Source organism: Lutra lutra, chromosome 10 (assembly GCF_902655055.1).
Source record: "Lutra lutra chromosome 10, mLutLut1.2, whole genome shotgun sequence".
Lineage (NCBI taxonomy): Eukaryota > Metazoa > Chordata > Mammalia > Carnivora > Mustelidae > Lutra > Lutra lutra.
Window position 1 is genome coordinate 106,547,609 of NC_062287.1, and position 24,090 is coordinate 106,571,698.

The following is a 24,090-nucleotide window of genomic DNA, read 5'->3' on the forward strand; positions in this document are numbered from 1 at the left end:
CAGGGTGAGGGAAAGGGGCCTGGTAGCTGGGGGGGTGGGGCTGGGCCCAGACCACAGGGATGTCAACAATTGTCAGGAAGGGGAGGAGGAGGAGGGGAGGAGTGGAGAAGGGTCCTGGGTAGCTCAGGGCCTGGGAGCCCCGTTCCTCCAGAAGTTCAGGCACAGTCTGTTGGGGGCACTCTGGGCCTGTTGCTACCTTTCTGTGAGCCTCCCCCCCCCCCCAACCCCAACACACACTCCCTGCCCCTCTGGGGCTGAGGTTTCTCTTCCACAGCCCCTGTTTTCCCAGTCTCTCTGTTGCAGGCAGGCTGGGTCCGAAGACCCAGGGCGGGGATTGCCCATAACCAGCCAAGAGGGGCCTCAGTTTCACTCAGGATAGAAACCAAACACGAGCCAGAGAAACTGGAAACAGTTTATTGAGTAGTGTAAGTGACAGCTAGAGACTGGCAGATGGAGTGTCTGGGAGAACTTGGAAGGGAAAGGAGAGTTAAGTTTCAGCATCGCTGGGGATAGGGATTTGTACTGGGAAGGGATCTAGGGTACGCGTCCCTTCAGGAATCTGGGGTAGGCTCTGATCGCAGGCTAGCGTCAGGCGAACAGTAGGTGTGATCCATAAATTACTGAAGGTAGGGGTATTGATGCCAGTGTCAGACAGGGATTGTTGGAAACTAATGGCCTGGAACGTGTTTGGAATCTGGCTCTTAGGCGTTACCAGGTGTTTTGGACCTAGGACAAAACTCAGAGGATGATTCACTTCCTTGCTTCCCCCTTGAAGTGGGAACAGGTTCTTTGGCTTATTCAGAAATGGGGCCTAGAGGAAAAGAAAAACAGCAGAGACAGAGCCATTCTATTTTTTTTTTTTTTTTTAATATATAGATTTTAAGTAAACTCTGCACCCAACATGGGGCATGAACTCACAAGCCTGAAAGCAAGAGCTGCATGCTCTGCGGACTAACCCAGCCCAGTACCCAAGACAGAGCTGTTCTAAAATGAAGTCGCTTGGGGCACCTGGGTGGCTCAGTTAAGTGTCTGCCTTTGGCTCAGGTCCTGGTCTCAGGATCCTGGGATGGAGCCCCAAGTGGGGCTCCCTGCTCAGCAGACAGTTTGCTTCTCCCTTGCTTTGCCCTTTGCACATGCTCATGTTCTCTCTGTCACTCTCCTCTTTTTTTTTTTTTTTTTTTTTTTGTTAAAGATTTTATTTATTTATTTGCCAGACAGAGACCGACCGCAAGCAGGCAGAGAGGCAGGCAGAGAGAGAGGAAGGGAAGCAGGTTCCCTGCCCAGCAGAGAGCCTGATGCTGGGCTCCATCCCAGGACCTTGAGATCATGACCTATGCGGAAGGCAGAGGCTTTAACCCACTGAGCCACCCAAGCACCCCATCTGTCACTCTCCTCTTAAATAAATAAAATAAAGTCCCTTGTAAAAAATAGAGGTAATTAATTAAAAATAAAATAAGGGGCGCCTGGGTGGCTCAGTGGGTTAAGCCTCTGCCTTTGGCTCAGGTCGTGATCCCAAGGTCCTGGAATTGAGCCCCTCATCGGGCTCTCTGCTCAGCGGGGAGCCTGCTTCCCCTCCTCTCTCTCTGCCTGACTCTACCTACTTGTGATCTCTCTCTCTGTCAAATAAAAATTAATAAATAAATAAAAATAAAACAGAGCCCTCAATTTCCCTGCTTCATCTTGCCATCTCACCCTACCCCACCCCCACTCCCTGCCAGAGTGTCTGATGCCATTGCCCATGATGTCCAAACTGGAACTTCTGGAAACTCCCTCTGCAGTAGCTTATGTGACCATTAAAATCATGGGTTTTGGAGCAGATAGACCTGCCCTGGAATCCTGGCGAGGCAGCCTTGTAGCTGTGTTATCTTGAGCAGATCAGATCACCCAGGTCTCTAAGCTTATTTCCTCATTTGTTAAGAAAAAAAAAAAAAAAAAAAAAACTGGGGTGCCTGGGTGGCTCAGTGGGTTAAAGCCTCTGCCTTTGGCTCAGATCATGATCCCAGGGTCCTGAGATCGAGCCCCGCATCGGGCTCTCTGCGTGGCAGGGAGCCTGCTTCCTCCTCTCTCTCTGCCTGCCTCTCTGCCTACTTGTGATCTCTGTCTGTCAAATAAATAAATAAAATATTTAAAAAAAAGAAAAAAAATTAAATTTGAAATAATAGCAATTCCCTCGTGACGTGTGCTGGCCTCTTTGGGAACAGTGGCAAACCAGACACATGTTCTGTTCTTGTGGCCCCCAATCTAAGGACAGAGACTGACCCTTCGGGTAGTGCTTAACAAAGGTGGCACAGGCTTCCTGATGCAGTGCGACCCTCCCTGCCACTTCCTATCACATCAGAGCACTTTGGATAGCTTCTCATTAAGTGCTTGTTTATTGTCCGTCTCTCCCCTCTGGAATGTCAGTTCTGTGATAAAGGAGTCCTTGTCCACCTTGTCTGCAACAGTTCCTGGCAGACAGTAGGGACTAGTAAATATTTGGCAAATAGAGGCGCCTGGGTGGCCTAGTGGCTAAGCGTCTGCCTTCAGCTCGGGTTGGGATCCCAGGGTTCTGGGATGGAGCCCCACATCTGGCTTCCCATTCTGTGGGGAGTCTGCTTCTCCCTCTCCCGCCCCCTGCTTGTGTTCCCTCTCTCACCGTGTCTCTCTCTGTCAAATAAATGAAATCTAAAATTATGTATATATATATATATATATAATATAAAATTATATATATATGTATGATAAAGTAAACTGTATCAGTAAGTAGAGGCATGGAAGTAGGAGTTGACATGAAAGAGGAAGGCTAGGTAAGTGAAAAGTGTTCTAGGTAGAACTTAAGATACAAAGAAGCAAAGGCTTGGGGGTGGAGAGGATCAGAGAGCAAGGAGGAAAGTGTGGAGTAAGTAGAAATGAGGCTGGACATTGATATCCAGGAATTGGAATTTTGTCTAGCAGTGGGGTGCCACTGAAGGTTTTTTTAAGTAAGTGTATGACTTTGTTAGATTTATGTTTAAAAAATAAGGGGGGTGCCTCTGCCTTCAGCTCGGGTCATGGTCTCAGGGTCCTGGGATCAAGACCCATGTCGGGCTCTCTGTTCAATGGGGAGCCTACTTCCCCTCTCTCTCTGCCTGCCTACTTGTGATCTCTCTCTCTGTCAAAAAAAAAAAAAAATTGGGGTGCCTGGGTGGCTCAGTGGGTTAAAGCCTCTGCCTTTGTCTCAGGTCATGATCCCAGAGTTCTGGGATTGAGCCCCGCATCGCATCGGGCTCTCTCTCTCAGCAGGGAGCCTCCTTCCTCCTCTCTCTCTGCCTGCTTCTCTGCCTACTTGTGATCTCTGTCTGTCAAATAAATAAATAAAATCTTAAAAAAAATAAAATCTTAAAATATATATATTAAAAAAAGATGGGAAGGGAGGGAGCCAGGAAGGAAAGAAGAAAAGAAGGGGATGAGAGACCGGTTGCCACTGCATGGAGACTGGAATTGGAAAGGGTAACATTAATGAGAATTCAATTACAAGGTTGGTGTCAGGGGGTCCAGCCAGAAATAACGGAGGCCTGGCGGAGAAGGAGAATTTCTGAATAGAGTGATTTAAGAGTATGAATGGAGGGAGGAGTCAGGAATGCCCCCTCGTTTCTGGGCATGTGATTGGGTGATTCTGGTGTCACTCAACTGACATTGGAGGGGGTACACAATTGAAAGAAACGCCCCTTCATGCCCCGCCCATCGGTGGTGGGATGGCGTCGATTGGCTCTTTCGAGGAACGCGCCAAAAAATGACGGGGGCGGGGCGGGAGGTGTGTCCCTGCGTCATTTCCGGGAGACTTCCGGGCCGCTCTTTTCCGGCCTCCCCGGCGCCGGAATTTCCGTCCCGCACGGCCATTTTGACTTCCCGACCTTGGGCTACTGCGGGCTGCTGTCCATAGTCATTCCGTGCAGCTATGTCTTTGCCCGTGGTGCGGCTGCTGAGGGGCCTGACGGGTCTCACCCGGAGGCTCCCGGTGCAGCGTGCCCAGATGCATTCCAAGCCGCCGCGGGAGGAGCTCGGGACCATGGTGAGGAGTGGGGCGGGAAGGGCACGGGAGATGGAGCGGGCCAGACGGGTCCTGCGGCGAGTTCGGGGCTGGAGGGTCTGGCACCCAGGACTTCGCGGCCCGCAGCCTAGCGGGGGACTGCAATGCTGGCTCGGGCGTGTCTGGAGGGCGTGAACGAGAGGGACAGTGCCCGGGCAACAGTCGGGGATCAGTCAACCCTAGGATCTCGGGTCAGATCCTGCCAGTCACATTCCTGTCGCTTACACGCTGTGCAGTCTCGAGCCCTTAGCCCTCTCTCTAAGCCTTATCGTTTACTGGGGGTGCCTGACGACTGTCAGCGACGATGATGGTTGTTGCCGCTGTTCATTATTAGGGAAGGCGGGTCTTGGTAATTTCCAGAAATGTGGGAGAGTTTAACCCTAAATGACTTTCACCTGTTTGGCGCTTTTATGCATTTGCCTCCGCGGCGGAACTCGACCTTGAATGCCAGTCTTGAGATCCAAGTCAGCGGGCCCCTGTGAGGATCAGAGGCCGAAGAGCTCTGTGATTGAAGAAATGGTAGCGACCCTAATGGCACCTGGTGTCTGCTGAGCGCCTGCTGCGTGCTGGGCACTAGCAAGACTGCTGCGCCCGTGCCTGGGACCCTGAGAACAAAGGGCCATCCTTTCTAGTTCGTGGTTGAGGGATCCGAAATCTAGGAGCACTGTATTCAGTTGTCAGAAGTCAAACCTCCAGTAGCAAAGAAGAAATTTGAACTCAGGTCTAACCAACTTGTGCTGTGATCGTAACTGCTGTGGGGAATATGGAGGTGGCTGTGAAAGTCTTTTTTGTCCCCAGCTTCAAAGGTTGAATAGCAGTCCTGGAAAGGAGATGTGAAGAGAGGGGTTCTTTTGGGGTGTTTTGTTTAAGATTTATTTTATTTTTTTTATTATTATTTTTTAAAGATTTTATTTATTTATTTGACAGAGAGAGATCACAAGTAGACGGAGAGGCAGGCAGAGAGAGAGAGAGAGGGAAGCAGGCTCCCTGCTGAGCAGAGAGCCCGATGTGGGGCTCGATCCCAGGACCCTGAGATCATGACCTGAGCTGAAGGCAGCGGCTTAACCCACTGAGCCACCCAGGCGCCCTAAGATTTTATTTTTTAAGTAATCTCTGCACCCGGTGTGGGGCTTGAACTTCTAACCCTGAAATCAAGAGCTTCATGCTTCACTCACTGAGGCAGCCAAGCACCCAGAAGAGATTTTTTTTTTTTTTTTTTTTAAGGCAAAGAAGGGGAAGTACATTTTACCTTATCAGACTATGCAAGGTTCCTGGATCCCAATAGACCAAACAGGTTTAAATCCTTGTTTCTGTCCCTTCACTTTATCATCTCGTGGTGGATTGATTGTTCTGTGGATCCTAACCCAGGCTGCTCCCCACCCCCATATCTGACCCTTTACCTCAAGGCCTAGAGTAGGCCTTGGATCTGCTGTGTCCCTCCTCTGGAGCTGGAATCCTGACTCCCTGGAAGGGGCTTTATTTATTTATTTATTTATTTAAAGATTTTATTTATGACAGAGATAACGAGGGAGGGAACACAAGTATGGGGGAGTCGGAGAGGGAGCCCGATATGGGGCTTGATCCCACGATGCTGGGATCATGACATGAGCCGAAGGTAGATGCTTAACAACTGAGCCACCCAGGCACCCAGCTTTCTTCTGCCTGGAAGACTGCTCAGGGAGTCCTTACTCTGCGGTTCCTTCTTTCTTGTGCTCTGTAGGATGTCGCTGTTGGGCTCACCGCCTGCTTCCTGTGCTGCCTCCTGCCATCCGGTTGGGTCCTGTCGCATCTGGAGAGCTACAAGAAGCGGGAGTGAAGGGGGCTGTCCTGTCCCTCAGCCTGTGACCTGACCGCCCCCCTCCCCCCCCCCCCCCCCCCCCCGGCCTCTCCTGATCATGTCTGCTGCATTCCTGGCCGGATCATGTCCTTCAGTTACAGTGACCTCTTCCTCAATCATGACCTTTCCATTTCTCCATGGTGACATCCTGGGACCACGTGTATTGGTTTATGAGGCCCTTCTGGGTAGGGCCCTCCTTGTGACAATAAAGTCTACTTAAACCTCGCTTCCGAAACTCGGTGCACGGTTGGCCTGGGCTCCTGCCTCCATACTTCAGCTGAGGCTGCTGTTGGGCCGGGGTGTGGAGAAGGAGGCCCGGCCCGCCGGCCGTCCCTGCTGGCTGGCAGTCCTGTGGCAGGTCCTGTGTGTTCAGCCGTTCTGGCTGCCTGGGAGTGCTGCTTCCTTTGCCTGCTTTCCTGTGTTTGAGTGTTTTCTGGCTTCTGGGGAGGACACATGCTCCTGTTGTCACGGGGCAGCCCCCCTGGCTTGTCCCCTCTGGCTCTCTTGCGTGTGCCAAGCTCCGGGCGGTGCTGTGCATACATTTGTGTGTCTGCCCTTCTCGCTGGGGCTGACCCTGCAGCTGGAAGCCCTCTGCGTGGGGCCAGCCTCCCCTTTGCTCCTTGGCCAGGGGCTCCAGCTATTTCTCCGGAGCTGCTTGTCCTTCGTAGATGGAGGCGTTCCATCATACCTTGCTTTTTCATGTCAGCCCCAAGGCGCCTTTTAGTCCTGTGTCTACAAATGCCCGTGGGCTGACTGGCTTCCTCATCCTCCCTCCCTGCTTCCCTGTCTCTTCCCTTTCTCGGCTTGGGGCCTCTGCCGCTCCTCCATGCCCAGCGCCCTTCCTCGGCGACCCTGTGGTGGCTGTGGGTGTCTCCCTGCTGGGATGGGGCCTGGGAAGCGCTCCACACTGAGCCGGGATAAAGACTGCACGACTGCACACGTCTGGAAAGAACGCTCAGACCTGTGGGGCGCCCCCTGTGGAGGAGGCCGCAGCTCTGCTGGGGTGTGCTGAGTGACTCAACAGGTTCAGTGTCCCCTGTGGATCTGAGGCGCGAGCGTGTGGCAAGCTGAGTGTGGCTCCTACCCTCCCTCGGTCTAGTCTTTCCCAGCCTGTTCGTTCGGTCTCTGATGCTCGTGAGCCCGAGTGTCGCCCTTGGGACCCAGCACCCGACTCCTGCCTATGCTTGCTTCCCTGAGGGGTGGGGAGTTGGTTGCCTGCCTCCTAAAAGGCTTTCCTTCCACACAAACCAGACTTTTTGTTGTCTGGGGTTAGAGGGCCCAGAGGTTGTGCGGGTTGGGCCACTGACCAGGGAAAGGGGACGATCTACGTGGGATCCCGAGGGCCAGGCTGGGTTAGCTGAGCACGGGGCATCCGCGGTCACCCACGGGTTCCTCAGGAGCCCTTGTCTGGGCGGGGATGGCGACACCCTCCTGAACAACTCGGGGGCTTCTGTCTCATGTCTCACTCTGGGAGGCTTTCCTGGTCACGCTTCCTGAAAAGAGGGCTCCGAGCTACTTGGGTCTTGGTTGGCTCGGGTTTGCTGTGGGCACCGAGGAGGCCATGAGGCTGCCGTGAAACGATGTGACACCAGAAGAGCGTTTCTATGGTAACCACGCGGCCTGCCAAGGCTTCCTATTGGGTGTCCCCCCATTTTTGTGCTCCTGGAACGCGGAGGGACGACTTCAGCCCAAAGCTGTGCATCTCAAGCCACTGCTCAGGTTGGTGGGAAGCCAGTGGTCAGGGCCACGTCTTCCAGAGTCCGCATCTGAGAAGGTCCTCAGCGAGCCTGTCAGCAGCTCTGGTTCCTGCTCTTCCTTGGCTGGCTGAGTCCTGTAGCGGATGTGGGGCTGGAGGAGAGTGTGGGGTGCAAATCACCTGTCACACTTGAACCCCATCCTCCCCTTGGTGCTCAGTATGGCCATCAAGTCTGACAGCTGGCCACCTTTCACTATCCCTCTCTCATTCCTAACCAAATCGGGGCCCTGGGTCCATTCCCTGCCGAGAAAACAAGGTTCCTTGTGCTCCCAAATAGCATTTAATCAGTCGGTGTGGGTGTGTGTTAGACCCAGAGGAGCCTGGAGGTGTAGGCATCTGCCCTGGAGGGCACGCGCGGCTGAGGGAGGCTGCCCTCGTGGAAGATGCTAGAAAGTTAAGAAAAGTGTATTGAGAGTCAGCAGGCCTGGGTTTGAGGCGTGGCTTGGCCATTTCTTATATGACCTTGAGCAAGTCATCTGGCCTCTCTGAGCCTGTTTTCATGATTGTAAAGGAACAGCGACGTGGGCAGAATAATGCCCCTTCAGAGATGTCCGTGTCCTCATCCTGGGACTTGACAGATGTGATTCATGGTAAGCTTGTTGAAATGGGAGATGATCCCGTAGGCCCAGCGTGACCACAGGAGTTCTTAAGTCGGACAAGAAGAGCAGCAGAGGATGGGTATCTCAGAGATGGCTCCGGAGAAGGACTCTGCCCGTGGTGGTTGGCTTTGAAGACAGTGAAAGTGTCATGAGTTCAGAGATGCAGTGGCCTCTGGGAACTGGGGACAGCCCTCAGGTTACAGCCAGCAAGAACACGAGGACCTCAGTCGTACAGGCGCAGGGAACTGGCTCTGCCTGCCTGAGTAGAAGCAGGTTCCCAGAGCTTCCAGAAGGAAACACAGCCTGCAGATTCCTTGACTTCCGTCTGCTGAGACCCATACCAGAGCTCTTACCTCAGGAACTTTATGTAAAGTTAAACATTTGTGTCATTTTAAGCCACTAAATTGGTGGCGATTTCTTATGGCAGCAACAGGGAAACTCCTGCATCCTTCTCGGGCTATGAGGCGCTCCGGGGAGGGGCCGGCTCTGGGGCATCGGATCCTGAGCAGACAGAGGTGATCGGGGATGTGAGGCATTACTGGAGGGGTTTGCCCCAGTGAGGAGTGAGGGTTATTGTGGGTCTGGGAGGAGGGCAGTGGGGGGTTTTCTCTTTGCCATCTCCACCCCCCCTCTGCTTGCTTTCTGCCTTAGGTGGTCTGGATCCTGCTGGCGAGTGTCCGCCCAGCCAGCCGCCTCAAACTACAGCCCTGCCCAGCCTCGCCGGCCTGGCCTCTGCACCAACAAGGCCTTCCTAGACCATGACTTTGGAGCGGGCTGCCTGTGGACCATCATGGGTTCCTGGGGCGAGAGCTGCCACGGTTCACCTGGGGTCCAGGTCCCCCCATGCCAGCAGATGCCCGACTCCCAAGCTGGCCCTGGGAAGGGCCGCCAAGCCCTCATCTTTGGCCCACCTTGAAGGTTTTCTTCTGGAAAGCTGTTTCCTACAGCCTCTGTGCTGTTTGTAAACTCTGTCTCTGGGCCTGAGCTTTTAGTCTGGGTCCTGGTACGGAGTCTCCTCTCTGTGCCCCTGACAGCGCCTATCAGACACGGAAGCGGGGGTGCCCGCGGGGCTCTGAAGAGGCACCTGTCGTGTCAGTGCAGTGGAAAATAAAGTCCTCTGCCGCTTGTCACCTTTGTGACTGTATTCAACAGCAGTCGGAACCCAAGTGCCAGCGCTGCCTGTTTTGTTGCAAAATTCACAGTCATGGCCGGTGGTGCTGCTCCATTTCTGGGTGGCAAATGGGGAGGGAGAGATATATGCCCGGAGCTCCGCCAGTGACCCCTGTGAATGCGTAGTGGGATTATAGATGCTTTGGGATAGAGAATCAAAACCCTAAAATGGTAAAAGTAATAGAAGAAGCAGAATGAGGGTAAGAGAACAGTTATTAACTGCCAAATAAATCAGCATACAGAAGACCAGGGCGAAAGTTAGCCATCCTGGGCTCAATTTGAGAGTCAAAACCTCCCTCTGGCCATTTCCTACCCCCTGTTTTTTTTTTTTTTTTTAAGATTTTTTATTTACTTATTTGACAGAGAGAGATCACAAGCAGGCAGAGAGGCAGGCAGAGAGAGAGGAGGAAGCAGGCTCCCTGCTGAGCAGAAAGCCCGATGCAGAGCTCGATCCCAGGACTCTGAGATCATGACCCGAGCCGAAGGCAGCGGCCCAACCCACTGAGCCACCCAGGCGCCCCCCCGTTTTGTTTTTTAAAGATTTAAAATTTTTTTTTTAAGATTTTATTTATTTTTTTGAGAGAGAGCAAGAAAGAGCATGAGCAGCGGGGAGGAGCAGAGGCAGAGGGAAAAGCCGACTCCCCACTGAGCACAGAGCCCAATGTGGGGCTCGATCACAAGGGCCCACGATCATGACGTGAGCCAAAGGCAGTCACTTAACTAACTGAGCCACTCAGGTGTCCCTTTTTTAAGATTTTATTTTTTAATAATCATCTTTACACCCAATGTGGGGCTCAAACCCTCTACCCTGAGATTAAGAATCTTACCCTCCACCAACTGAGCCGGCCAGGTGCCCCTCCAAACCAGTCTGCCTAAGAGGGATAGGGTTGGGCAGCAGGTTGAGAGGACCCTTGTTTACAAGTCCATTTGTATACTGAAGGGACAAGTCTGGGTTTTGTTGTTGTTGTTGTTTTTAAATCCACGCATTTGTCAGACAGCGAGCACAAACGGGGAGCAGCAGACGGGGAGAGAGAAGCAGGCTCCCCGCTGAGCAAGGAACCCCATGTGGGATTCAATCCCAGGACCCTGGGATCACCACCCGGGGCCACAGGCAGACACTTAACTGACTGAGCTGCCCAGGTCTGTTTTTTAAGCCCAACACCCCCGGGGAGGGAGGTATTTACTTGGTGTTGGCAGCCTGGCTGTGCTCCAGCACTGGGTCACAACTCGCATTCCTTCTCACTTGTCAGAGCAGCTGTTTCCTGCCCTGACCGTTAGTCCCAACCCCAGCTCCCTCGTGTCCCTGTCTGCCCCATGGATGCCCTAGTCAAAATATGAAGGGGTAGAGGCAGAGCGGTCTTAACGTAGTTTTCGTTTTCAAGACTTTGAAAAGCCAAATAGAAATCATGTGGCTGTCATCAACTCTCTTAGTTCCTCATTTGGGAATACCAGTTCTGCTAAGTGGAGATCTCACTGGCAGTTCCAGATTTTGGTGTCAAAGTGGGAAAAAGGAATGAACAGTTTGGTAAGCACCAGTCCAAACAGGGTGGACACTTTGCTTTCTTGAGCTTCGAAGCAACCCCAAGGCTCAATGATCCAATAAATAGTAGTTTGCAATGCTGCTGGAATACAAATCTGGCTGCACCTACCCCAGGACTGAGTGTAGCTCATGAGAATATTCGGTCATATTCCACTCCTGTACAGCCACAGACTGAGGGGTCTGCTTGGGACTCAGGCACAGCCTCCTCCCGGCGCTCAGACGCTGCTGTCCTGTCATGAAGAAGTTGGGAAACTGAGCCACAGACTAATTTCTCTAAACAACAGCATCTTTAGCATCTAAGACCTGCCGCTTCTTCTTCTTTTTTTTTTTTAAAGTAAACTCTAACCCCAATGTAGGGCTTGAGCTCACGACCCCAAAATCAAGAGTTGCACGTTCTACAGGTTGAGCCAGCCAGGCACCCCGCCCTTGTCGCTTCTTAAACTTATTTTTGGTTAATTCACGGGCAATTTTTTTTTTTTAAAGATTTTATTTATTTATTTGACAGAGAGAGATCACAAGCAGATGGAGAGGCAGGCAGAGAGAGAGAGAGAGGGAAGCAGGCTTCTCGCTGAGCAGAGAGCCCGATGTGGGACTCGATCCCAGGACCCTGAGATCATGACCTGAGCCGAAGGCAGCGGCTTAACCCACTGAGCCACCCAGGCGCCCAATTCACGGGCAATTTTTAAAAAAGATTTTATTTATTGATTTGACAGATAGTACAAGAAGACAGAGAGGCAGGCAGAGGGAGAGGGAGAAGCAGGCTCCCCGCTGAGCAAGGAGCTCAATGTGGAACTCGATTCCAGGACCCTTTGGATCATGACCTGAGCGGAAGGCAGCCGCCCAACCGACTGAACCACCCAGGCGCCCCAATTCACAGGCAGTTTTAATAGGCTACACAGAGACATCCTATGTGCTCTTTACCCAGTTTCCGCCATTGGTAAATCCTGCAAAACTACTGAACAGCACATACCAGAGTATTCCTACACTGTCAGGATATAGAACATTTCAGGGGCGCTTGGTTGGCTCAGTAGGTAGACCATGCAACTCCTGATCTCCAGGTGGAGAGTTCAATCCCTGTCTTGGGGGTAGAGACTCTGGATCTCTGGTTGTGAGTCTGAACCCCACATTGGGTGTAGAGATTACTTAAAAATAAAATCTAGGGGCGCCTGGGTGGCTCAGTGGGTTAAGCCTCTGCCTTTGGCTCAGATCATGATCCCAGGGTCCTGAGATCGAGCCCCGCATCGGGCTCTCTGCGTGGCAGGGAGCCTGCTTCCTCCTCTCTCTCTCTCTGCCTGCCTCTCTGCCTACTGTGATCTCTCTCTGTCAAATAAATAAATAAAGTCTTTAAAAAATTAAAAAAAAATAAAATCTAGAACATCTCGATTTCCATCAGGATCGCTCCAGCATCCTTTTTACAATCACAACCACTTCCCTCCAGCCTCCCATCCCTTCACTTAACCTCTGGCAACCACTAATGTTTTCCATTTTTATCAACTCAAAAAGAGGAGGGGCGGGGGCTGCTTTTCTCCTAACCAGAAAGGCACGGAGTCCAAAGTTAGGTTCCAAGACTTTGGCCTTGACCGTAAGGGACGTTCTCCCCGCCGGAACAGGACACCGACGTCCGCTCAGAAGCGAGACCCCGTGGAACTGGGCGGTGATGCCCTGGGGCTCCCACGTTAGCACGATTCCGCCAGGCTCTCCCCACTGCAGGCGGTGCCAGGAGTTCCGGGGTCCGCAGCAGCACTGCTGCCTCCGGTGATTTTAACCTCACCTTCCCACTCATCTCGGTAACACAATCCGCGCTTCGAACTCCAGTGCAAAGAAACCTGAATTGCCTCCGGGAGGCTCTTGTCGTCGGGAACGTCGGGCAAGGGGAAGATGGAGACCAGCAGGAGTGCGGCTGGAGGGTGGGCGGGGCGGCAGCCGCACCTGACTGCGAGCCGCACAGGTGACTGCGCCCGGGGGGATCCCGTCGCTAGGGGCGTTGCCAAGGAGGGGCCACGAGGAGGGGCTCCCTTCCGGGAGGAGGGCAACTGCTAACCCGGAAGCGGTCGGCAGTGCGGCGCTGTTTAAAGATGGCGGCGGAGGAACCTCAGCAGCAGAAGCAGGAGCCGCTCGGCAGCGACTCCGAAGGTACTGACCCGGGGAGGGCCACCCGGCCCGGGCTAACAGGGGCGATGCCGGGTCGCCGGTTCCCGAGGAGGCTGGGGACGGGGCCGCCGGCGGCCGGAGGCGAAACGCACGGACGGCCCTTTCTTCCACCGCCACCGCCTCCCCTCCCCCTCACAATGGAAGGAGCTGCCGCCGCGACCCTCGGCCGGCCGGGCCGGCGGTCGAGCAAGCGAGCGGGGCGGGCCCAGGCCCGCGGCTCTTTCCCTCCGCGAGCTCCCGGGGCGGGGCCTGAGCCGCCCCGCCCCCCGCCCAGCCCCTCCGCGCCGGCCGCCGGGCTCCCGGGTCCCCAGCCCTCCCGTCCCAGTCCTTGCAGTCGGGCCGGGACCTATAGGACGGGCCCTGGCAGCCCGCCTTCTCCAGAGCAGCCCGCGCCCGGCAGGGCGTCGAGTTACGCCGGGCCGCGGAGCACAAAGGACTGGGCGGGCCGCTCGGGATGCTGCGGGCGGCCGGGGGCTGCGGGCGGCCGCCGTGCGTGGCCCTGAGGACTGCAGCCTTCGTTTCCGGTAGAGCCCCCTCTTCTGGCTTTGCAGCCCCTTTCCGCCTGCCTGGGCATTGTTTTCTTAGACCTCTGGAGGGGGACCTTTCAGAACGGTGCCACCCTCTCCTTTTCACCCACGGTTAGGCCGCGGGGACCGAGTAGGTCACTTGAGTGGGAGAGACTGCCCTGTTGCAGGGAGGCGTAAGGGACGGGTCAGGGCCCCACTGAGGATCCGGGATGCCCAGGCCCGAAAGGATTGATCTTAAAAATCATTTAGTGCACACACACCCACTTCTAACCGCACACTGGAGAGACTGAATGCTGGGAGGCGCAGGCCCCCGGAAGGGACTTGCTCGGGATCACACGAGAGAGGGAAGACCAGAATTCAGGTCTTCTGGCTTCTCACCAGTGGCTGTTGAGGGTGGGGTCCACAGGTTCACTGATGAACACTTAGCAGTGTGCCTTCTCCTTCTTGACACTTCAATGAGGGGAGAAAGGTGGTGGTGTTAGCCCCGCTTTCCAGCTGAGGAAAGGCCTCTGCAGCGAGGAAGCAGAGTAGATAGTGTGGTAAGGAGCTCAGACTTTAGAATTAGGCACACCTGGGTTTGCGCTCAGGCCTTCGCTAGTTATGACCTTGGACAGGTTACTTCGCCTGTCTGCCTTTGTTGTTTGTAAAAGGGGCATTAAGAAAACCCAGCACAACAGGAGGAGGAAGGGTGTGATGGAGTAAAGTGCAGGCTTATGGGAAGCTGTTCTCCAGCCCGGAACTCTGCCTCCTCATCTTACTTTCCCCAAGAGACTCTGCCTGGCCCCAGAGCATTCTTGGGCTGCTGGGGATTGATGTTAGAAAGTGAGGGTCGGGGGAGGGGGTGTTTAGAGCTGAATGAGTACACCTTGCCCCCTCATTTTAAAACGAAAACTAGGGCCTGGGAGGGAAGGGACTTGGCCAAGATCACACCGTTGGGGTAGAGCAGTGTGTGAAATGCAGACTTGCAGATTCCAGGCCTGCCCTTCCTGGTCCTGGCTGCTCATCATTGGCCCAGCTGCCTGGCATGGAGAGAGCTAGGGCCCACGGTAATCCTTGGCTTGCTTCCTTCTTCCAGGTGTTAACTGTCTTGCTTATGATGAAGCCATCATGGCTCAGCAGGACCGAATTCAGCAAGAGGTGAGGGGCTGTGGCCAGTGGCCCTGTTGTGGGGAAGCATAGCCTGGGCCTGAGGCCTGTTACTTATCTCTGCTGTGGAAGCCTCCTCCTCTCCAAGCTGTGCTAGGTTCTGGATGTCTTGGGGAGGGACAGGATGGGGGGGGTCATTATGGCACTGGGTGATTGCTTTAGCCCTCCTCCTTTAGGTGTTCTGGCCGCTAGGTGTGGGTCACTCCATCTGCGTGCCAGAGCATGATGGATTTCCTTCCCCCTGCAGATTGCTGTGCAGAACCCTCTGGTCTCGGAGCGGCTGGAACTTTCGGTCCTGTACAAGGAGTATGCTGAGGATGACAACATCTATCAACAGAAGATCAAGGTGGGAGCTTGGCTGAGGGGGTAGGAGTGTGTCTGCTTCAGACCCGCTCCTTGTTGGCCTGGCCTGAGAGAGGGTTGCATGTTGGGGGAGCCCTCTGCTTGCCGGTTCTCAAGTGTGCGGGCTCGGGAATCAAAAAGACCTTGATTGCCAGCCTGACTCTGCCGTGCAGCAGCTGTGTCCTCAGCACGTCCTTCGGTGTCTCTGAGCTGTGGAGTCCTCTGCTGTGCGATCAGAATGAAGAAAGCATCTGCTCATGGGGTGGTTGTTGAGGCCTGTGGGGCCTGGTGCAGGCTGGGTGGGAGCTGAGGTCTCCTGCTGCTCGCCCCAGGGGGCTGAGCGGCTGGGAGAGGCGGGTCCTAGCAGAGGCACTTCCTGCTGCCTGCCTCTGGGATCTTGTGGAGCGCTAGGCAGTAGCGGGGCACAGGGGCCTGTGGACCTGTGCAAGGCCCAGCTCTCTCACAGCCTGAGGTGAGACCCTTAACCACTCGCTCTCCTTGGGAGCCCAGACAGTGAGTGTGTGTAAATAGTATCCGGTGGGCACAGCTTGAGGGTTTAGTAAATCTTATCTCCCTACCCCCCATCCCCGCCCCAAGATCAGAGATGCTTTAAGCCTTCCTCCTGAAGGGAGGGGCCTTTGGGGTTATCCACATCAGGGGCCAGGGAGGTGGGTGATGGAAAGTGGCCAGGGAAGGTGGTAGACAGGGTACCGCAGCTGTACCAGAAGCCCCCAGGGCAAATAGGAGTGTCTATGCCTATCACTCCATTGTTTCTGGGATCTGTTTTTCCAAAACAATCCAGAAATAATGATTTTTTTTTTTAAAGATTTTATTTATTTATCTGACAGACAGAGATCACAAGCAGGCAGAGAGGCAGGCAGAGAGAGAGAGGGAAGCAGGCTCCCTGCTGAGCAGAGAGCCCGATGCGGGACTTGATCCCAGGACCCTGAGATCATGACCTGAGCCGAAGGCAGCGGCTTAACCCACTGAGCCACCCAGGCGCCCCCAGAAATAATGATTTTGATGTGAATCTCCTACTTCTAACGGAAGACAGCTAATTCAAATGTAAAATGTTCTGTGGCCTAAACAGCACACCTGCAGGCCAGATCCTATGGTGTGGGGCCTGTGGTCTACTCTGACCCCCGGCTCAGAGTGTGATTTACCCAAGAGGACTGTGGAGAGCTGAAGGCACTGGCTTTGAGGCCTGATAGACCTGGGTTCAAGTTCTGGCTTCACTTTCGGCTGTGTGAATTTCGGCACTGAATTTCTTGGAGCCTCTGTTGTTCTTCCCACTGAGTCATTCAGCAAATGTTTGAGTGTCCACTGTGCGTGGTCTGTGCGGGAGGTCTGCCCTAGTGCCGGTGACACCCCTACTCTGTGCCGGGATGGTCCTCGGCCTGGACAGTAGAACCCAAGCAGATGTGGGCGGGCGCCCCTGCTCCTCTGTGAGGGTTTAGGGTAGTGGACACTAGATGGCCGCAAAGGGCCTGGCACAGGGCAAGTGCTTGGGATGATTCTAGTAGCTTTTCCAATAGCTACAACAGTCTGGGCTCTTCGTGTGCATCGTGTGCTGTGACTGACCGTTTGTGAGCACGTGCTGGGGGCCAGGCACCAGTCTGGGTACCGGCAGTGGAGTGAGGAGCTGACTCGCTCCTGCCCCTACAAAGCTTGTGTGTCCCAGTGGGAAGACGGAATCAGGCAGAGGGACCTCGGGTGTTGATGGCAGAAGGTGGTGAGGGCTCTGGAAACAAGTACAGCCGGGAAAGGAGAGAGGGAGTGGGAGGTCAGGTGGAAGGCCAAGCCAAGAGGGTGGCGTTGGCGTGACATACTGGGAGCAGCCGGGGCGCAGGCTGTGGGCGCTGGGTGGAGTGGGGCAGGCCAGGGCCAGGCTGAGGTGCAGCGGGGGAGCAGGAGAGGGCTGGGAGACGGCCTGGGGCCAGGGAGAGGAGGAGTGTTCACAGGTTTCTCTGGTTCCTCTGGCTGCTGGAGCAGGGACACCTGGGAGCAGGCCTGGAGGTGGGAGTGGGGGTGGGGGGAGTGCCCGAGGGCCACGAGAAGCTGCGGACAGGAGACTTGGTGGATTGAAGCCTTTGGATCTGTGTTGGATTGGGGGTGGGGGGGCGCAGGCGGTGGTGATAGATTTTGGCTAGAACAGCTGAGGGGCCGCGCCTTGCAGTTGCCCTCGGGGTGGGCTCTGAGGCAAGGGGCCCTGTGGGGGTCAGGACCGGCCCATGGGGTTGGGCAGCCCGGACAGGACAAGCAGGTGAGGCATGAGGTTGGGAGTCAAGGGCGGAGATGGGGCAGGTGGGGAGTTACATTTGCGGCTGTTGGAATCCCTAGGGCAGCGGTGGTGATGGATGAGTGACGCTGTCCCAGGCCCGAGTGGGGTGATGCGTGCCGCCCTCCTCCCTGCCCCCCCATGCAGCCACTGCAACGGGAGGGTGTGTGTGCGGGTGGCGCGTGCTATCTTGTGTAGTTTGGTAGCGGCCCTGACAAGGTGAGAGGACAAGGAAGACACGGCGAGGCTAGGGCCTGCGGGCTGTGCACAGGACAGGCTGGACGAGGAGGGGTGGGGTGGGTGGATGGATCATGTGATGGGGGGCGTCCCCCCTGTAGCAAATGCTGGGCAGCCGGTCTGGGGAGGAGTGGGCTTGGCCCTTGGGTTGAAAGGGCAGGTGTGGCCTTGACTAGAGCGAAAGTCTGCTTGGATCAAGTTTGCGGGAGAGCAGTGGGGACTGTGGGCGCGGACGACGTCCAGAGCAGTTTCGCTGTAAAGGAGAGAAATTGGGTGGTAGCTGGAAAGGAGTTCGTTCGTGTGAAGCAGAGGATTTTTTTTTTTCTTTAAGCAAGAACCAGCCTTGTATTCGTATGTTGAGTCTAAACCAGTAGGGAGAGAAAAATGGGTGATGCAGGAGGAAGGGGGAGCTTCCTGGAACAATGTCCTTGAGCCCAAGGGAGGGGACAGGCTCTGAGGTGGACCAGGGGGGCGGCTGCTGGAGCCTCAGCCCCTCCGGGGAGCAGGAGAGAAGGCTGTGGCGGGTGTCCCGGGGCTCAGGGGTTCTCAGTGAAAGTCCTCAGGAAGGAAGCGAGGTCACTGGGAAGGTCGGGGGGCGGTTAGAGTGAATGGAGCAGGCATGAGATGGCCCAGGGGAGGGAGGCCTGCCTGCTGGCAGCCTCAGTGGCCCACGTGTGTGGGGAAGTCGGTCAGACGGAGGCAGTGGCATCGCGGGACGGGAGGAAAGCAGCGCTGGACCTGAGCAGGACCTGAGCCTGTGAGCGGGCAGCGCCGGGCGGAGGAGACCAGGGAGGCTGTTCTCCAGGCGGGGACTGCTGTGTGGAGCCCAGCCCTGGACCCACATCCTAATTTTTTTGCCCTCGACTCACATGATTTGAAAGACTGCTCTCTGGAAAAACCGTGTTGGACCAGCACGGATTCATCTGGCCATTTTCAGGAAGAAACGGCCCAGTTGCCTGGCAGGCCTGGGGGCTGGTGACGACACCTGTATGCCCAGTAGCCAGTGTGTACCTAAGTTCTGGGGTTTGAGGCTGCTGGGGCTCCAGCCAGCGGGTCTCCCATCCGACTCCCATCGCCGGAGTCAGCGGTCAAGGATGGCAGGTGGCTGCTGGGAGCTCCGTTGTCCCTGCTATGGTGTGACCTCTGTCAAGGACCGGGGGGTGTTCCTTGGCCCTCCCTGGTTCTGGCCTGGTGTTGACGGGCCTGGGGGTGGGGTGGGGGGGCTGCCTCTTTGCAGGATCTCCACAAAAAGTACTCCTACATCCGCAAGACCAGGCCTGACGGAAACTGCTTCTACCGAGCTTTCGGATTCTCGCACTTGGAGGCACTGCTAGACGACAGCAAGGAATTGCAGCGGTGAGGCGGGTGGGCACCTGGGCGCAGCGGGAGTTTTAGGAAGGGCCGCCTGGGGCTCCCTCCCATTCTTGGGGCCTAGGAGGTGCAGCCCCCAGCTAAGGCCCGATGCCCGGCTGGGCTCCTTGCTCTGGTGTTCCGTGCTGAGCTGCACCCCCGCACCCCCCTGCCGGCCTTGGCCAGTGCCCCACCTCTGGGCCGGCCTCGCTGCTGCCCCATGAGCCCATGCCGGCCTCCCTTGCCCCCTCCCCCCAGGTTTAAGGCGGTGTCTGCCAAGAGCAAAGAGGACCTGGTGTCCCAGGGCTTCACTGAGTTCACAATCGAGGATTTCCACAACACGGTGAGCCCAGCCACAGCCCCATTGCCCTCCCGGCCAGGGTGGGGGTGGGGTGGCCCGGCCACAGTGGGGCTGACCCGTCTCCTTCTCCACCGTGCCCTCTGTGTCCCTCGGGCGGCAGTTCATGGACCTGATCGAGCAGGTGGAGAAGCAGACCTCCGTGGCCGACCTGCTGGCCTCCTTCAACGACCAGAGCACGTCGGACTACCTGGTAGTGTACTTGAGGCTGCTCACATCCGGCTACCTGCAGCGGGAGAGCAAGTTCTTTGAGCACTTCATCGAGGGCGGGCGGACGGTCAAGGAGTTCTGCCAGCAGGTGCTGCCCCCCTTTCCCTCTGGCCATGGGGTGGGGGAGGGGCATGGGGGGGCAGGGTGCCCCCCCACGGGCTCTGACCACCCCACCCCACCTGTGCTGCAGGAGGTGGAGCCCATGTGCAAGGAGAGCGACCACATCCACATCATCGCGCTGGCGCAGGCCCTCAGCGTCTCCATCCAGGTGGAGTACATGGACCGCGGCGAGGGCGGCACCACCAACCCGCACATCTTCCCTGAGGGCTCTGAGCCCAAGGTGTACCTCCTCTACCGGCCGGGACACTACGATATCCTCTACAAATAGGGCTGGCCCTGGTGTGCCACGGCCCCGCCTGCCCTCCCCTCTGCCAGGCGCTAGACATGTACAGAGGTCTTCTGTGGTTGTAAATGGTCCTATTTCACTCCCCCTCCCCCCGCCCCATCACGCAACCTTCCACGTTTTATTAAAGGGGATGCTGGTGGTGAGCCGCGTGTGTGCGTGTCCCTGCTCTGCTGCTGCCTGCCTGGCCGCTGTGTGTCTGGCTGTCCCCCTGCCGCCCCCAGCTGGGTGGCTCTTGGCCGCCCCCCTGTCCACACCCGAGCCCCCCACCAGGAGCAGTTTTGAGGGGCCTAGGCCTCTTGGGGACCCCTCCTGGTTACCTGCTTCCTTCCCTTCAGGCACCCATGTCTCTCTTCCCCTCCTTAGCTGGCTCAGGGGCTTCCACAAGAATCTGGGAGGTTCTTTGGGGGCATTGCCCAGGGACCTAGGACTGCCCAAGCTTCAGGCTGCTCCCTCCTAGGCCCTGACTCCACCAAGCTGTCCTGCTCAGGGCCCCCAACCTGACTGCCCGCCCTCCCCTCGGGGGTCTGCCTGGCCCAGTCCTGGGTAGAGAGGACCAAAACTGTGGGGCCCGGCTCAGGACAGGTGGTGGGGCTGGGGCACCCCCATGGACCCCGCAAATGGTACCCACCTGGCCGGGGACGGGCAGCCTTCAAGCCAGCGCTTGGTCCGTGGTCCTGAGGTCGAGGCAGGGCTTTGCCAGGCGCCGTTCCTCCCCACCTCTCCCCCTGCCTGTGCCTGCTTTGCACCCCCTTTGCTTGGGCCACGGTGTCTCTGCATTGCCTTCCTTTTTGCCTTTACCTCTTCTCTTCCCCCACCCCAGCACATGTGGGCTCTTTGCCCCCAGGCTGTGAGCTCCTTGGGGGCAGGCCCTCAATAAATGTTCAGTGCTGCCGCCCACCTCTGCCGTCCAGCCCGTGCCTCCGCCCGCCCGGCTCACCAAGCGCTCTCGCCCTGTTAAGCCAGAGCCACTCATCCGCACCTCCGGGCTGCCGCCTCCTTCCCCAGCCAGCACCCAGACAGGAGGCCTGCTGCGACGGGTGGTCTTTATTAGAAGGCTGGGGGGGGGGGTTTGCTGAGAGAAAGGGGAGGTGCTGAGGGAAAGAAGAGAGTGGGGGGTCAGGCCCAGGCCCAGCTGCAGCCTTCAGGGACCTCCTAGAGCTGGGATCGAGGTCCAGCAGGCCCCGGCGAGTCTGTGGGCAGAACAGAATGGTCAGGGAGTGCGGGCCCTGGGCTTCCCCCAGCCTCCCAGGCTGCCCTCCTGGCTTTCCTGCGTGGAGGTGAGTGGGGGGCAGGGAGTGAGCCCCTGTGTTAGTGGGCAGGTTAGTGGGCAGCCACGTGGCGGGCCAGGCCCTGCTTACCGGTCCTGGGCAGGGTGGGCGGCCGGTGGTTAGGCTGGAAGGCAGACGACAGTGAGAGCCTGCCTGGGGTGGCTGGGGGAGGGGTGGAGCCAGCGAGGGCGCGGGGTGGGGGGGGGGGGGCGCTACTCACCCACGGGGAAGTAGTGGGGGAGCCGCTGCAGGTAGATGCTCTCGTCCTTCTCCAGGAACACGCAGATGATGAGCCGGTCCACCTGCGCCAGGACCGGCTTAGCCTTGGCGGGGGCCACCCTCGCCCAGGCTGCCTGGTCTCACTGCTGCCCCCACCGCTGCAGGTTTTCACCTGCCTTGCTCCTGGGGGTGGGGGAGGTGCCCACAGACCCTTCACGGAAGCTTCGCAGTGTGCACTCCACCGCCCCCCCTCCCAGGCTCAGGAGAACAAACTGGTCCGAGGGAAGGGGGAGGCTGCATCGAGGGCTAGTCAGCGGAGCCGGGGTGCATCCCCCCACCCCTGTCTGATCCCCGGGACTCACCTTGTCCTTGTGTTGCTCCAGCCACTCGCGCAGCGTGGCCAGCACTACCTCCGCCGCTGCCTCGCTGGGGTAGCCTGGGGACCCCGCCGGGCGGGAGTGAGTCCAGGGTCTGGCCCGCCCCCTCGCCCCCCTGGGACCCGCCCAACTCCACCCCTCCCCCCGCCCCCCCGCCCGCCCAGGTCCCTTCCAGCGTCTGGGCCCACCCACTTCCTAGCCCTGCTCCGCCCCCTTCCACACCGCCCTCCCCTCCACGCACCGCCCCCGACTCACCAAAGACGCCGGTGGAGATGCAGGGGAATGCCTGGAGCGCGGGAGGTGAGAGGGAATTGGAGACAGCATCACTCTCCGCCCGCCTCCCGCCGGTCACCTGGGTGGGGGGTGGCGCGGGGCTCCTCCCCGGGTCCCAGGGTCCAGGCCGCCCCCACTCCCCGCCTGGAGCCCCGCCCCCTCACCGCGGAGCGGAGCCGATGCTCCAGCAGCAGGTCGAGGCTGCTCAGATAGCAGCTGCGGAGCTCGGCCGCCTGGCTGGCGCTGGGCTCTCCGTGGGCGATGGGTCCCACTGTGTGGATGACATCTAGGAGAGGCGACGGGGTCAGACCGGCCGGGGTGTCCACGGGGTCAGAGGCTTGCTCCCCCTGCCGGCCTGGGCCCTGGAGGAGACAGGAAACAGGACCTCTCCCCAAATTCTGAGAATCCCCGGGGAGGACCCCACCCATGCAGGGACTCAGGTGTGCCCTCGAGCTCAAGTGCTCTTCTCCATAGAGACTGGCAGCTCCGTGCTGCCCTCACCACGTCTGTACCGACCCGGCTGAGACGTGGGGCAGAGTGGGCGAGCGAAGGCACTGCCCCCTCAGCTCGTCCCCTCCCCGGCTCCACGCATTCCTCTCCCGCCACCCGCTTCCCGGTGCGTGTGAGTGGGGGCCGGCTCCTGGCACTAAAGGTTAATCAGTGACCCCTGAGGGGGCCTCCAGCAATTCTGTGGGGGCTGCTCCCCTAATCCCGCAACTACAAAAAGTGCCCTGTTTACGCCCCACAGGAGTGGGGGATGGGGTAGGGACTCACACTTGGCCGGCAGCCGGTAGCCGCCGGTGATCTTGGCCTTGCCGGTCTCACAGCTCTGCAGGGTGCGGCACTCGTCGGTGAGCAGGGGTCCGGCGGCGCGGTGGATGCAGCCGTCCACTGTGGGGCAGGGGGCAGTGAGCCCTGGGGCTCCCCGCGTCACGCCTGAGCCCCTTTTACAGAAGAGAAGGCAGAGGCCCGAGCACAGAATACTCCAATCCTCTCGGCTGTGCCAGGACTCACCGGGCCCCCGCGCCTCCTCCCGCGGCCTCCAGCAGCCGGCAATACCCGCCGCCCCCACTTGTTCCACATCTGGAGAGGCCAAGGCGCCCAGGCAGGCCGCGGCGGGCGCGGCGGATCCGGGAGGGAAGCGGCGCGGGGCGGCCGGCAGGGGGCGCGCCCGGCCCGCCCTGCCCGTTCCCCGTCGCGCGGCAGGTGCGCGCGCGGGGCGGGGTCCTCCCCCTGCCGGAGTGGCTAGGTTAGGCGGGTCCGTGGCAGCAGGTTAGGGTGCCTGGCCAAGGGGAAGGTCGCTCTTCCGGCTCTGGCCCGGATGCCCCACCGCGGGGCCCGCGACCAGGGGCCGCCTCCGCCCGAGGAGCCCGGGGACGCCAACAGGCACCGCGCACCCGATCGCAAGGCGACCCCTCCGGGCCGCGTCCAGGACCCACTTCACAAATGAAGAACCTGGGGTCACCCAATTACAAGTGGCAGATGCGGTCGGGGCCTGGAGCCTGGGTCTTCCAGCCCCTTCCGTGCGCCCCGCGGGGAGGTGGACCGGGCCGCGGATCCGGGGAGCGCAGGTGGATCCGGGCGCGCGCCCCTGCTCGTTAGCGAGTTGCCTCGTTAGAGCATCCGGCTTAATTGGGGCGGGCCTGGGCTTGTTTATCTGAGGGCGGCTCCGGGGCCTCAACAGGCAGCGACCCTGGGGACGCGGGCCCAGATAAACACCTCGGGCCCGGCGGGAGGCGCGGAGGAGACGCTCCTTCAGCCCGATCTCACCCAGGCGCCACAGCCCGAGCAGCCCTGACGGGCAAGGCCGGGCTCGGCTCGCGTCCGCTGTGCCAGTGGGGCACTCCGGCAAGTCCTTTCCCCTGGGCGTCCACACCTCATCTGGAAAACAGCCACAGAGACCCCTCCTCCGGGGAGGGGTTGGCACCCTGGCCGGGAGAACGTGACCCACCTCCGGCGGCTCCCTAGCTCCCGTGGCACCCCAGACCCCTGTCAGGA

At 58.0% G+C, this 24,090-nt stretch overlaps 3 protein-coding genes and 1 long non-coding RNA gene across 4 annotated transcripts in view; 2 read left to right on the forward strand and 2 right to left on the reverse strand.

Annotated features, from left to right (window-relative positions):
* The first annotated feature begins 3,809 nt into the window (after positions 1-3,809).
* LOC125078677 (cytochrome c oxidase subunit 8A, mitochondrial) lies at positions 3,810-6,109 on the forward strand. Its single transcript, XM_047691694.1, has 2 exons — positions 3,810-4,030; positions 5,769-6,109. Exons 1-2 carry the CDS (start codon positions 3,917-3,919, stop codon positions 5,862-5,864), a joined length of 210 nt encoding a protein of 69 aa, XP_047547650.1. The 5' UTR covers positions 3,810-3,916; the 3' UTR covers positions 5,865-6,109.
* A 4,265-nt stretch (positions 6,110-10,374) lies between these two features.
* On the reverse strand, positions 10,375-14,491 carry LOC125078678 (uncharacterized). Its single transcript, XR_007120952.1, has 2 exons — positions 12,722-14,491; positions 10,375-11,180 (listed from the first exon to the last, which is right to left on the reverse strand). It is a non-coding gene; the product is annotated as an uncharacterized LOC125078678 (long non-coding RNA).
* On the forward strand, positions 12,944-20,098 carry OTUB1 (OTU deubiquitinase, ubiquitin aldehyde binding 1). Its single transcript, XM_047691693.1, has 7 exons — positions 12,944-13,083; positions 14,704-14,765; positions 15,022-15,120; positions 18,869-18,987; positions 19,240-19,324; positions 19,443-19,637; positions 19,740-20,098. The coding sequence occupies exons 1-7, from the start codon at positions 13,026-13,028 to the stop codon at positions 19,935-19,937; spliced, it is 816 nt and encodes a 271-aa protein (XP_047547649.1). The 5' UTR covers positions 12,944-13,025; the 3' UTR covers positions 19,938-20,098.
* Positions 20,099-20,984: 886 nt separating this feature from the next.
* Positions 20,985-24,090, reverse strand: part of MACROD1 (mono-ADP ribosylhydrolase 1) — a 142,703-nt gene continuing 139,597 nt past the window's right edge. Inside the window, 6 exon segments of the mRNA XM_047691690.1 lie at positions 20,985-21,145; positions 21,444-21,525; positions 21,805-21,878; positions 22,075-22,105; positions 22,257-22,378; positions 22,867-22,983. Of these exon segments, the coding sequence (XP_047547646.1) occupies positions 21,108-21,145; positions 21,444-21,525; positions 21,805-21,878; positions 22,075-22,105; positions 22,257-22,378; positions 22,867-22,983 (464 nt within the window). The 3' untranslated portion in view covers positions 20,985-21,107.